Source organism: Pleurodeles waltl, chromosome 6 (assembly GCF_031143425.1).
Source record: "Pleurodeles waltl isolate 20211129_DDA chromosome 6, aPleWal1.hap1.20221129, whole genome shotgun sequence".
In the NCBI taxonomy this organism is placed as follows: Eukaryota; Metazoa; Chordata; class Amphibia; order Caudata; family Salamandridae; genus Pleurodeles; species Pleurodeles waltl.
In genome coordinates, this window is record NC_090445.1 from 515,381,795 (window position 1) to 515,394,241 (window position 12,447).

The 12,447-nt window shown below is 46.2% G+C and overlaps 1 protein-coding gene across 1 annotated transcript in view; it reads right to left on the reverse strand.

The window, feature by feature from the left end:
* The window catches only part of ST7L (suppression of tumorigenicity 7 like), a 782,219-nt gene that overhangs the window by 692,367 nt on the left and 77,405 nt on the right, over positions 1-12,447 (reverse strand). The window contains exon 7 of the mRNA XM_069238668.1: positions 5,424-5,569. Within this exon, the coding sequence (XP_069094769.1) occupies positions 5,424-5,569 (146 nt within the window). The remainder of the gene's footprint in view (positions 1-5,423; positions 5,570-12,447) is intronic.

Consider the following 12,447-nt stretch of genomic DNA (forward strand, 5'->3'; position numbering starts at 1 on the left):
CTCTTTGGGAGCGGTTGGAGAGGAAAGAGGTGATCCAGTCCAGGGCCTGTCCTTGGATACCGGTGGAGCGGAGGCGGGATATTAGGGTTCGGTGGCAGACAGTGTCGAAGGCAGCTGAGAGGTCGAGGAGGATGAGGGTGGCTGTTTCTCCGTTGTCCATCAGAGTTCTGATGTCGTCTGTGACTGCGATGAGGGTGGTTTCTGTGCTGTGGTTGGCTCGGAATCCGGACTGGGAGGGGTCGAGTAGGTTATTGTCTTCAAGGAATTTGGTCAGTTGCTTGTTGACTGTCTTCTCGATGACTTTGGCAGGGAAGGGGAGGAGCGAGATGGGGCGGAAGTTCTTCAGGTCGCTGGGGTCCGCCGTAGGTTTCTTCAGTAGAGCGTTGACTTCCGTGTGTTTCCAGCTCTCGGGGAAGGTGGCAGAGGCAAACGAGCTGTTGATGATGGTCTGGAGATGGGGGGCGATGATGTAGTCGGCTTTGTTGAAGATGAAGTAGGGGCAGGGGTCCGAGGGGGCACTGGAGTGGATGATGTTCATGGTAGTTTTGGTCTCTTCCGCGCTGATGTGTGTCCAGGCGTTGAGGGTGATGGCTGGGGCTGAGGGTTCTGTGGTGGTTGGCTGGGTCTGAGGACCGAAGCTGTCGTGTAGGTCGGTGATCTTTCGATGGAAGAAGGTAGCGAGGGAGTTGCAGAGATCTTGTGAGGGCGTGATGGAGTTGGAGTTGGCGTTAGGATTGGAGAGCTCTTTGACGATGTTGAAGAGTTCTTTGCTGTTGCGAGTGTTCTTGTCCAGTCTGTCTTTCAAGGATGTTCTTTTGGTGAGGTGGATCAGCTGATGGTGTTCGCGGGTGGCGTTTTTGAGGGCAGACATGTTTTCTACGGTGTGGTCTTTGCGCCAGGTTTTCTCGAGGGTACGGCAGGTTTTCTTGGATTCCTTGAGGGTGTCTGTGAACCATTGAGGTTTCCTGGCGTTGGTCTGTCTTGGGAGGCGCCTGAGGGGTGCGAGGTTGTCAGCGCAGTTGGTGATCCATTGTGTGAGGCTGAGGGCTGTGTTGTTGGCGTCGGTGGTGATGGTAGGTTGGTTGTGGCTGAGAGTGGAGAGTAGCTGTTCCGTGGAGATTTTGTTCCAATGTCTGCGTGGGATGGGTTGTGTGCGGAGGTGGAGAGTCTTGCGTCTGAAGGTGAAGTGGACCCATCTGTGGTCGGTCCAGTGTATTACGGAGGAGTGGCTGAAGGATACGTGGATGCTGGAGGAGAAGATGGGGTCGAGCGTGTGTCCAGCGTTGTGGGTGGGGGTGTTCACCAGTTGCTTGAGACCGAGGTTGGCGAGCAGGGTGATGGTGTTGGTATCGTTGTTCTGCTCCAGGTGGAAGTTGAGGTCTCCGAGGAGGATGTAGTCCGGCGAGGCTAGGGCGTGCGGGGAGATGAAGTCAGTGATGGATTCGCTGAAGAGGGCGCGTGGTCCAGGGGGTCTGTAGATGAGAGTACCTCTGAGGGTGGTCCTGGGGTCGGTGTGGATCTGGAAGTGCATGTGTTCGGCGGCGAGGGGGGTGTCTTCGGTGGAGGTGGTGACGTTGATGGAGTCCTTGAATATGATGGCGATTCCTCCTCCGACTTGGTTGGTGCGGTCTCTCCTGGTGATCTTGTAGCCGTCGGGGATGGCTATGGCGATGTCGGGGCCGAAGAGGCGTTCATCCAGGTCTCAGTGATGAAGCCGACATCCGGTGGAGTCCAGGAGGTCCCATAGTTCAATGGCGTGCTTGTGGACGGAGCGTGCGTTGATGAGGATGCATTTGAGGTGGTTATTGGCGCGTGGGCTGGCGGGCGGGGTGCAGTCGCGGTGGAAGGTATGCTTTCAGGTAAGACATGCAAAGGGTCCATGAGTGCGTTTCGGGTTGGCTTGGAAGCAGGTTGTAGAGCGTCCCGGGTTGAGTGAGTGGAGGGAGGTGGGGTCGTAGCGGCGCTGCCGGGTTTGGGAGTGCTGGGGGCCAGGGGTCGTGGCCGCACAGCGTCCGCCATAAGAGGGAGGAGGGGGGAAGGAGGGGTCAGCTGGGGGCGGGAGACGGGCGAGGGGGCGACGAATGGGAGCAGGGGGGGCGGGCCGCACGGGTGGTGGTGGCGGGAGAGCAGAGGGCGGGGGTCAGGTAGAAGGGAAAGGGAAAGAAGAGAAGGAAGGGAAAGTGAGAGAAAAAGGGGCCGAAGAGGAAAATCCACAGGAGAAGGAGGCGAAAAAGACAAGGAGCGAGGCCAGGAGGAGAGCAGAGGAAGCGCGAAGAAGAATGGACGAGGGAGAGAACAGAGAAGAAAGAGGAAAATGGACTACAGAGGAAGGGAAGAACACAGAGGAAGGGAAGAACACAGAGGAAGGGAAGAACACAGAGGAAGGGAACAACACAGAGGAAGGGAACAACACAGAGGAAGGGAACAACACAGAGGAAGGGAACAACACAGAGGAAGGGAACAACACAGAGGAAGGGAACAACACAGAGGAAGGGAACAACACAGAGGAAGGGAACAACACAGAGGAAGGGAACAACACAGAGGAAGGGAACAACACAGAGGAAGGGAACAACACAGAGGAAGGGAACAACACGAAGGAAATGGAGTACAGAAGGAGAAGAACATGAAGATGGGGTGAGGAAGAGGAGCAGAACACGAAGAAAATGGGGTGAGGAAGAAGAGCAGAACACAAAGAAAATGGGGTGAGGAAGAAGAGCAGAACACAAAGAAAATGGGGTGAGGAAGAAGAGCAGAACACAGAGAAAATGGATACCAGAGGAAGGGCAGAAAACGGAGGAAATGGACTGCAGAAGGAGAAGAACTCAGAAGAAGAGCAGAACACGAAGAAACTGGAGTACAGGACGAGAAGAACACAGAAGAAGAGCAGAACACGAAGAAAATGGAGAGAGGAAGAAGAGCAGAACACGAAGAAAATGGATACCAGAGGAAGGGCAGAAAGCTAAGAAAAATGGACAGAGAGAGAGGACAGCAGAGGTACGAAGAAGAAGTTGGAAGATAGAGAGTTCAGAAGACAGAGGTGAGTAACGAGGGGCTGGACGGAGGGAGCGCAGGGAGTACTTACGGTTCTGCTGGGAGGTGGCAGGAGCCTGGGCAGGTGGAGCTGCAGCGGTAGGGGAAGCGACCTACCCTAATGACCATTACATTTGCACAGACTTACAGTTTTACTAATATAGCTTCACAGTGCCCAGATGAAAAAGTGTGGAAATTGCATCACCTAATGTGATGGTTTGTTTCGATCATATTAAAGTATTTATTTCCAACACACTTCAGAAATAACAAATAAAATGTGCTTCATTTGTGCTCCAAATTCTGAAAGGTTCTGAAAATACTTTTTTTTTTTTTTTTTAACCACACAACATTTAAATACTCTAAGTCAGAGAAAGAAAAGTGAACAAATTCCCTTAGAAGACTGAGCCTGACATTTGACCTCAGTCTTGGAATGCACACCAAGTGTGACGAGATAAGAATAAGCTTTACAGGCCTGTTTACAGAAAGGGATCACTCAGAAGGATACTGTAAATAGGTTTTAAGCAAGAGAAGGTACAAAATACAGCCTAAAACAAATAAAGCCAGAAAATGGAAAGCCAGGAAAAGTGAGTTACAAACCACAACGCCATTGGCAAGCGACAGGCAGTATTCATTCTTAGGTCAGCTTTCTCATTGTTCCCAAGATGTCTTCTGCAAACCAGAGAGATACGCTGGTCTGGTAGGCTCCAACCTAAAAAGGACACCATCTGGGGAAGACGAAAAAGGTTTTCTGTGATCGCTCCACAATCCTGAAGCAGAGAATGGAAACACTATCCTGGGGCCTGCTCCTGATTTCATCATAAAGCCATAAAATGGTGGTGGAGGAATTGTCACTTCAATTAAACATATGATATTGAAGAAATAGAGGACTAGGTAGTGGAGAAAACAATCATGGAGGACAACAGCTTCCATGGTAAGGTTTGAAATATGCTGTCCCAACCACCTGAAGACTCAGACCTTGCTTCCAGGTCGGAGAGGGTAGAACAGCGTAGAAAGGATGTGGATCCTAATTACTGTACCTGACAACATCAGTTGTTTAGTCTCTTTACTGATGCTTCAGTTAGTCCCCATATTTCCATTCCCTCACCTTTGTTGTTTTCTCAATTTATCAGTTCCCTCTAATTCCCTTCTTCCTACTTCCAGTGCTTAGCCATGTTTTGCTGTAGACTCATCTTTAGCTTTGGACTCTGCTGGTGAAGTCATGAGTCTGTGTAAAACCATAACAATTAGGCTTGATGACTTGGAACCTTATTTTGTACTAGACTATGGATTTCCCTTTTGCTTTTAATTAGATTCTACATTCCAGTAGAGAGGTGTGCTCTTTGTTGTTCTTGGGTAAGTTTCCTGGTTTACCTAGGGGTTATTACAGCAATGCTTCCTCTCACACCGGGTAATACGTATCCCAAGATTCCTTATTACCCTTTTGCTACAACTGCCATTGCAGCACCTGAAAGATCCTCTAGATATCCTCAGCTGTTTCAAGCCTTTGTGGCCCAATATAGGCGTCATTATCTTGCCTAAACCGCAGCAGTGTTTACAGATCAGTAAAAAAGTAATGCCGAAGCTACTATGCTAGAGCAAAAATACATTATTATAGGTAATACTTCTAATTTTTAATCTTAAAGTCCTTGGCTTTGCAATATCTAGACATCTGTATAACAATTTAGCACGATTTTCAGCAAACAAAAGCTCTGGCTAGCAGTGTATTGTGGACAATTAAGACTTCAATAAGCTTCCAAAGGTATTATTACCTATATTAGTCAGTATCAATAGTTAATGGCTAAGGCAGGCAGGACAGATGAATCTGCAGCTGCCGCATTTTAGCAGGGCTAATGAGAGGAAAGAGGCTTTAGCTAAGGTAGTGAATTGGCCCACATCATCAGCAGCAATGAAAGCCAACAAGAAACACCCTTTTACCCCAAAATAATTGTTTTGAAAAACACAGTGGATGAGGCAGAAAACTCCATGAAATGCTCTGAATGAAATAAATGGAGATTCGGAATAATAGAAATACTACTGCAGAAGAAAAGAAATGAAGATGTGGGTCATGTGGAATTGGCAGAGTCTTTCCTTAGCTGGGAGAGAGCCATACCCTAACAGACCATCCACCATTGGGTGACTGCATTTAACTAATTTCTGAGACTTCTGTAAACCTTTTTCCAGTGAAATGTCACTGCCTTGTCGTTTTAGTTCATGCAAAATGCATTGACTCTGTGGCAATTATTAAGCTTAAACTGAAATCATTTTCTACTTTATATAAGCATGAATACTTAATTTCACCTTTTATGCAGTTCCAATACACATATATGCACAAGCCACACTGCAGACTATCATCAATCTGTCTTGTTTTCATTACAGTGTTAGTGGTTGCTTACTGTATTGGGCTTCATTCTGAATACTCTGGTACTGTGACTTTTTATATATAGTTTCCCCTGCTCTCAGTGCCTGCTTCAGTAGCTTCTCTGCATCAGAAATAGTAGTTGCTTCCTCCTCAGCCAGAAGAAGATATGCAGTCGGACACCTTCATTGAACAAAAACAGAGAAAATATGACCTGGAGGGAATTTATCTCCAAGGGAAGACCTTTCCATCTAAATATGCCACATAATGGTACAACATCTCTTGGTCCATAGAAAATAGAAGGCGTACAGTATAAAAACGCGAGTTGGCTGGGCTGGATTGTAAGAGTCAAACAATACATTTAAAAATTCCTACTGTGAAAATCATGAAGTATTGCAATTCCAGAATATTAAAATAAAATTCATAATGCATAAATTGTTCAAATCATAATTAATATAAACACACAGGTTTCTGGGATAACCTAAAGACAGGAAAAAAGAGGGAGAAAGAAAATGGAAGGAGAATGCTAGAGAGAGAACTTACATGGAAAGTGGCTGAGTTTAGTTAGTTAAGGTTGATTTGAGCTGAATGGGGACCACCACATAAAACATTAAAAGAGAGCAAATAAAGCAATTGGTGTACAAAGTTAGTTGTGAGGTAACTCAAATTCTGCCAATATCCTCAAGCCCTACCCATGAAATAACAGAGAATTTCATTTCCTACACCTGGATAAGCCAGTGTCCAGAAAACATCATCAAGACCACAGGACAAAGCTTGGCAGATGTGGGGACATTAAAAACACAAAATGAAACTTAAATTTCCATCCAAAGCCCTTTGGCAAAATCAGAAGGAAATGCTGTGTATTTGTCACTTAGTTCCTCCACCCAACCCAATTATCCAGGATGCTAAAATAGAGGGAACAATTAGCCCATCTAAGGATACGAAAATGGCAGCCAAACTGTATGAAGCTGGATTACTGCAATGAGGAAAAGTTACTCACCACGAGCTAATACCTAAAAAACAGTGTCTTGGAGCTAGAACCTGAAGGGGCAAAAGAATACTGTAGGAAGGAATCAACAGAATAGCCAATTTTACACACTTTTCAGAAAGCGGAGGTTGTGAGATTTCAATTGCAAAAATAAATTCAATTTTTTGCATGAAAGAAACATGGCCCGATACAATATATACATCCATGATATATATTTATTTATTTTATAAACATACACGGGGCGGGTCGAAATCCACTAGAAGGCAGGGATTTTATTTGATATATTTGTGCAAAGCATTATATCATGTTAACTGTTTTATTTCTCGTCAGCATTTGTGATCATAATCTTTTATTTCTCCTGAGCTTTTGATTTCCTTTCCTGTGACTCTTGCATGTGGTATAGTTACTGGTAGATCTACAGGTTGTGTAGGTGCATGTGTTTGTTAAGAAAGTTTTTTTGTACTGTTTTCTATAAATGAGTATCATTTCCCACCATGAACATGGTTTTTTTGTGAATGGTGCAATAGCAGCATTTTTAGCTTCTGATTTATTGTGTGTGAAATGGGATTTGTGTATTTTGTGTATTGTGCTGCCTTAAGGTAATTTTATTTTGCTTTTCCTTTCTAGTGGGATATCTTTGGTACTTGCTGTGTCCATGCAGGGAAGGTGATGAGTCTAGCTGCCTCTGGCAAATTAGTGGTAGCATTTTTGAGCATGCAGGTCTTTGTGATAAAGCCTTACTTTGACATTGTTTATTACTTATTTTACCCAGTGTTGGGTATTATTGACTTATGTAAAGTTACTTTTCTTAGTAAGGATTATGGCTAGCCACAGAATTACCGCTCAACAGGTTGCCGGTATGCTTTTCGAATCTTCCTCTGACCAGGATTATGAGACCAACTGTGCATCTGAGTAAGAGGAGGAAGTGCAAGATTCTTGCAGCAAGTTTTCTGTCCGAGAAGAATCATCTGATGATGGAGCCACTCTTATTGTGGAGGAAGGGCCTGGTTGAGAGAAGGAAACTGATGTGCCAATAGTGCATCAAGAGGCATCTGGATTGCAGCCTGAGGCTTTAAAGGCTTCCCATCGGAAACACAGAACTCTGGGTTGCCCCAAACATGGTGTAGCTGGTACCGCCTGCATTTACTGTGTTGCAGGGTGCAGAGTGAATACTGAAATCTTTTTGCATATAATTTCTTTCAGTTGTTTATGGACAATTTATTTTTGGATGAATTTCTTCACCAGACTATTTTGTACGCTGAACACTATTCGAGGGACAACAGTGCTAGACTTAAGCCCCACTGTAGAGCTAGCCGTTGGACTCCCACAAATCTAGATGAGTTGAAGTTCTTGGGTTTAACTTTTTTGATGGGCTTGATAAGGAATCTGTCACTGTCTTCATATTGGGTTACTACTCCCTTGATGACAACTGCTATATTTCCTGCAACCATTAGTCATAATCGGTATTTGCTTCTGTTTGGATGCTGCATTTTGTGGATAATGCTTCAGCGTTACCATAAGAGTATTCTGATTGTGACAGTCTTTTTAAGATTCGGCCTGTCCTTGATCACTTTGTAGATCTTTTTTCAGAGATCTATGTTCCAGGAAAAGAAACACCTGTAAGGTGAGTCTTTGGTCCTGTTCAAGGGCTGTTTGGTTTTTAGGCAGTACATTCCTAGCAAGAGGGCACGTTATGGAATTAAAATGTATATGCTGTCTGAGAGTAGTACAGAATGTAGCTATAATTTCAGGGTGTACAGTGGTAGGGATTCCAGAATTGACCCCTCTGGTAGTCCAGCCACTTTTGGTGTTAGTGAGAAAATTGTTTGGGAACTTGGTAGATGTCTTTTTAACAAAGGTCACCATGTATGGTTCAAATGTCTTAATTGGTTTTCAATTTAAAAAAGAGAAGGAGAAAAACTAAAGGGGTGTCGCAGCACCCAAAACTCCTAGAAGGACAAACAGGCAGCAAGCCCCACCCCCGGGTGCGCCAGCATATGGTCCCGTCCGCAGAATTAGGAGTGGGGTCTCTAACACAGCTACCCTCTGATCCGCGCTTTAGGGGCTCTCCCTTTCTTGCAGTCAGAGAAGTCGCAGGTACTTAGGGTAGGTCAATTCTCTAAATTCTCCAGAGAGTAAGGACAAGAAGAGGTGTGTCAGCTCCCTATAGGATTTTCCCTGTGATGTGAGGGAAAGAGTGAGCTTTTCCATCCCCAGGATTGACCCTACCCCGGTCCATGAACAGCCACCGCTTGTCCGAGCCTGGTCTGGACCACTCCATCAGGTACCTAAGATGCGTTGCCTTGTAATATGGCTGGACACCTAGGATTCCCAGGCCCCTCCCACTGTGCAGGGGTTGATATGCCAGGAGGCGAGCCATTCTGTGTTTTTTACCCCCCATACGGAGCCGTTGATTTCACCCTGCAACTCCTGGAGGGAACCGGGAGGAGGCTCGGCCGGAAGCACCTAAAATACAAGTAGTGCCCTGGGGAGAACGGACATTTTATGGCAGCTATTCTGCCAATCCAAGAGATTGAATGGTGTCTCCACTTGGCCAAGTCTGCCTTGACCCCTCTCAGGAGAAGCTGGTAATTGAGCGTAGCTGATTCTAATACTGTCCTAGCTATCTGAATGCCCAGATATGGGATGGAGTCTATCTGCCACTGGAATGGATATTGCTGTGGTAGTATGTTCACTGTCTCCCTCTGGAGACAGAGACTGAGGGCCTGGGACTTTGAGAGGTTTATCTGGAAATCTGGCTCCGTCCCAAAAGCCTCCACCTCTCCTAGGAAAGCCAGGAGGGCCTTTAACGAATTGAGTGCCACCACTACATTGTCTGCATAGAGCGCAATGGTATATTCTTCTCCACCAAAGGCAACACCAGTGATCGCTGGGCTGCCCCTCACCCTCTGCGCAAATGGCTCCATATGTAGAGTAAAAAGTAGGGAGGACAGCGGGCACCCCTGGAGGGTCCCGCAACCCACCAAGAAGAGAGTGGATATCACCCCGTTGACTCTGACTGAGGCTCTTGGTTAGCTATATGCACTCTCAATCCAAGCTCGGAACCGGGGCCCCAGGCCAAAGTGCTCCAACGTTGAGTGGGGGTGCGGCCAGTGAACTCAGTGGAATGCCTTCTCAGCATATATGCTGAGCAGCATTAGTTCCCTCCCCGCTCGCTGAGCCTTGTCCAATGTGTGAAGTATCTGTTTGGTGTTGTCTCCACACTGTCGGTGCGTGATGAGACCCGCCTGGTCGGGGTCTACCAATCCAGCCATCAGTGGGTTCAGGAGAGCGGCAACAATACTCAGAGGCAACTGGAAGTCTATGTTTAGTAATGAGATAGGTCTGTAGGAAAAGCACTCAATGGGGTCCATCCCAGGGTTAGGGATTACCACAATGCATGCGTCCAGCATAGATGCCGGCATTCCCCCAGGCCGGTAATATTGTTAAAAAGTCGAGTTAAGATCAGTGCCAAGCTGGTACTGAATGATTTGTAGAAGGAGCAGGGGAAACCATCTGGAGGCCTCAAAATCCCTGGGACCAATCGAGCTACTGCCAAAATTACCTCCTCTAACCTAATAGGGTCTTCGAGCGGGGCTGCCTCAAAGGCCATCAGTTTAGTCGTGTGAGCCTGTTTGATATATTGTTGTGAGGTGCACAAGTCAGTCTGTTGAGGGGAGTAAAGAGCCTGATAAAAGCTACGGTAGGCCGAGGCAATCTCAGTGTTGCTAGATACCTCTGATCCCTCCAGGTTCCTTATTACTTCCACCCCCATGATCTGCCTCTGGACCCTTACCTGGTTGCCAAAAGGCAGCCACATTTGTTGCTGCCCACGTGATAAGAATGACCGAGATCTGCATATTCCGCCCTAACCAAGTCGAGCCCCGCAACTTAGGTCTTAGCTCCACTGAGTTGTCTCCAAACTCTCAGTGCCCCCATCCTCTTGTGTATCCTCTCTAGTTCAGTAACCTGCTGCTGTAGTTGTGCCCTTTTCCTCGAATCTGATTTTGTTATCCGACACCAATATCGCAATGAATTCCCCTCTTACTACTGCCTTTAGCATGTACCACAATAGAGAGATTGGTGTATCAGCTGTGTCATTAAATTCTAATAATGTAGCAGTAGCTTAGAGGTGTTGTCAGTTCAGTACTGCAAGGTAGGAGAGGAGTCTGTTCCGTCCGGATGTTGGGGGAACTGGTGTGGCGTCGGTGGCGAGGCGTCTGTTCCTTGAGACCCGGCAGGGTCAATGGATCAAGTTGATCAAGATGTAATGTGTTGACTACACAGTGTTGCAATCACTCTGCAGGACGTCAGACTTGAGTTGCGGGCCGCAGTTGTTGCATGCCTCGGTCATTGCGTGCCGCGGTCATTGCGTGCAGCGAGTACCACAGAGCTGCAGCAGGCATCGGTGCAGTCCAGATGAGTCCTTTAAGCAGCCAGGCAGTTCCTCTGACAGCGTCCAGGTGTAGATCCAGAAGTGTCTGATTTGGTAAGGTCACAGAGACAGTTTATACCCAAAAGTACCTTTGAAGTGAGGAAACTTCAAAGAGTGATTTTCAAGTTCACAAGCCCCCCCCTTCAGCCCAGTCCTGTGTGCCAGCATCCCTGTGGGGGGTTATCAGTCTTGTGTGAGGGCAGGCTATTGACCTTTGAAGTGTAAGAGAGAGACCCTCCACCCTTCTTGCCCAGGGTTACTCATTCAGTATGCAGATGACTGCAGATGTGACAGAGTATACTGTGCCTATGGCTGTCAGGGCGGGAATGCACACAGGAAGCTACCAAACAGCACAGACCAGATGTGGATTGGAGATAGGCTGGAAGGCACAGATGGCAATAAGTGCAGAGAAATGCCCACTTTCTAAAAGTGGCATTTCTAAAATAATAATATTAAAACCAACTTCACCAGTAAGCAGGATTTCCATTACAATTCTGGCGATACTAAACATGGCAGGGCTACTCCTTTGAGATCACAATCTACCTCTTAAAAGTATATGGAGGGCAGGACTAATGCTAGTCCATGCAGGCCTCACAGTAGTGGAAAACAAATGTGTGAGCTTTTCACTACCAGGACTTGTAAAACGCATAAGTACATGTCCTGCCTTTTACTTACATAGCGCCACTGCCCTGCGGGTTACCTAGGGCCTACCTTAGGGGTGACATATGTAGAAAAGGGGGGGGGGAGGTTAAGGATTGGCAAGTAGTTTTAAATGACAAGTCAAAATACAGACACAGGCCTTGAAATAGCATGCTTGGGATATGGTTATCAGGCTACATATATATGGGTGCCACAACTAGTGCTGCAGGCCCACTAGTAGTGCTCACTTTACAAGCCATGGGCACCTATAGTGCACTTTACCAGGGACTTAAAAGTAAATTAAATATGCCAATTGGGTATGAGCCAATGTCACCATGTTTTAGGGGGTAGAGCACATGCACTTTAGCACTGGTTAGCAATGATAAAGTGTCCAGAGTCCTGAAGCCAACAAAATGAGGTCTGAAAACAGGGAGGATGAAGGCAAAAAGTTTGGGGTGACCTTTCAGAGAGGGCCATTTTCCAAAAGTTGCCATAGATAAAACTATCCAGTGACTAGTCGGTGTCTTTCAAACACGAGACTGAATTAAGGGAGAGTATTTAAGGTGTTTGGCCAGGATATCATATTGTAAGATAACACTAAATTCCTAAAATGTAGCAGCAATGAAGACCAATAAAACTAATAATGGACTTTAGACACCAAAGTTAATGTATTTGAAGCATAAATACTCAATTAGTTTGACACTGGGTACTAAGAAGGAACATGGGCAAGATTCAGACAAAAAGTCCATAACGTTACTTGAGGCTATTTGAAATACTCTTACAACTAGCCACTGAGCACACCTAACAGCATGCATTTTAAACGCTAGTAACCCCTCTCAGGGAAAAGGATCCAGCAAAGGTTTCATGGAACCTTAGCAACATGGTCTGGGATTATTACCAGGAAATATTGGTGTGGGTTAAAAATCATAAGAAAGAGCCTAGGAACAAGTTAAATGGCAACATAATTAAATTCTTAATCAGTGTGGGTATTGAATTTGT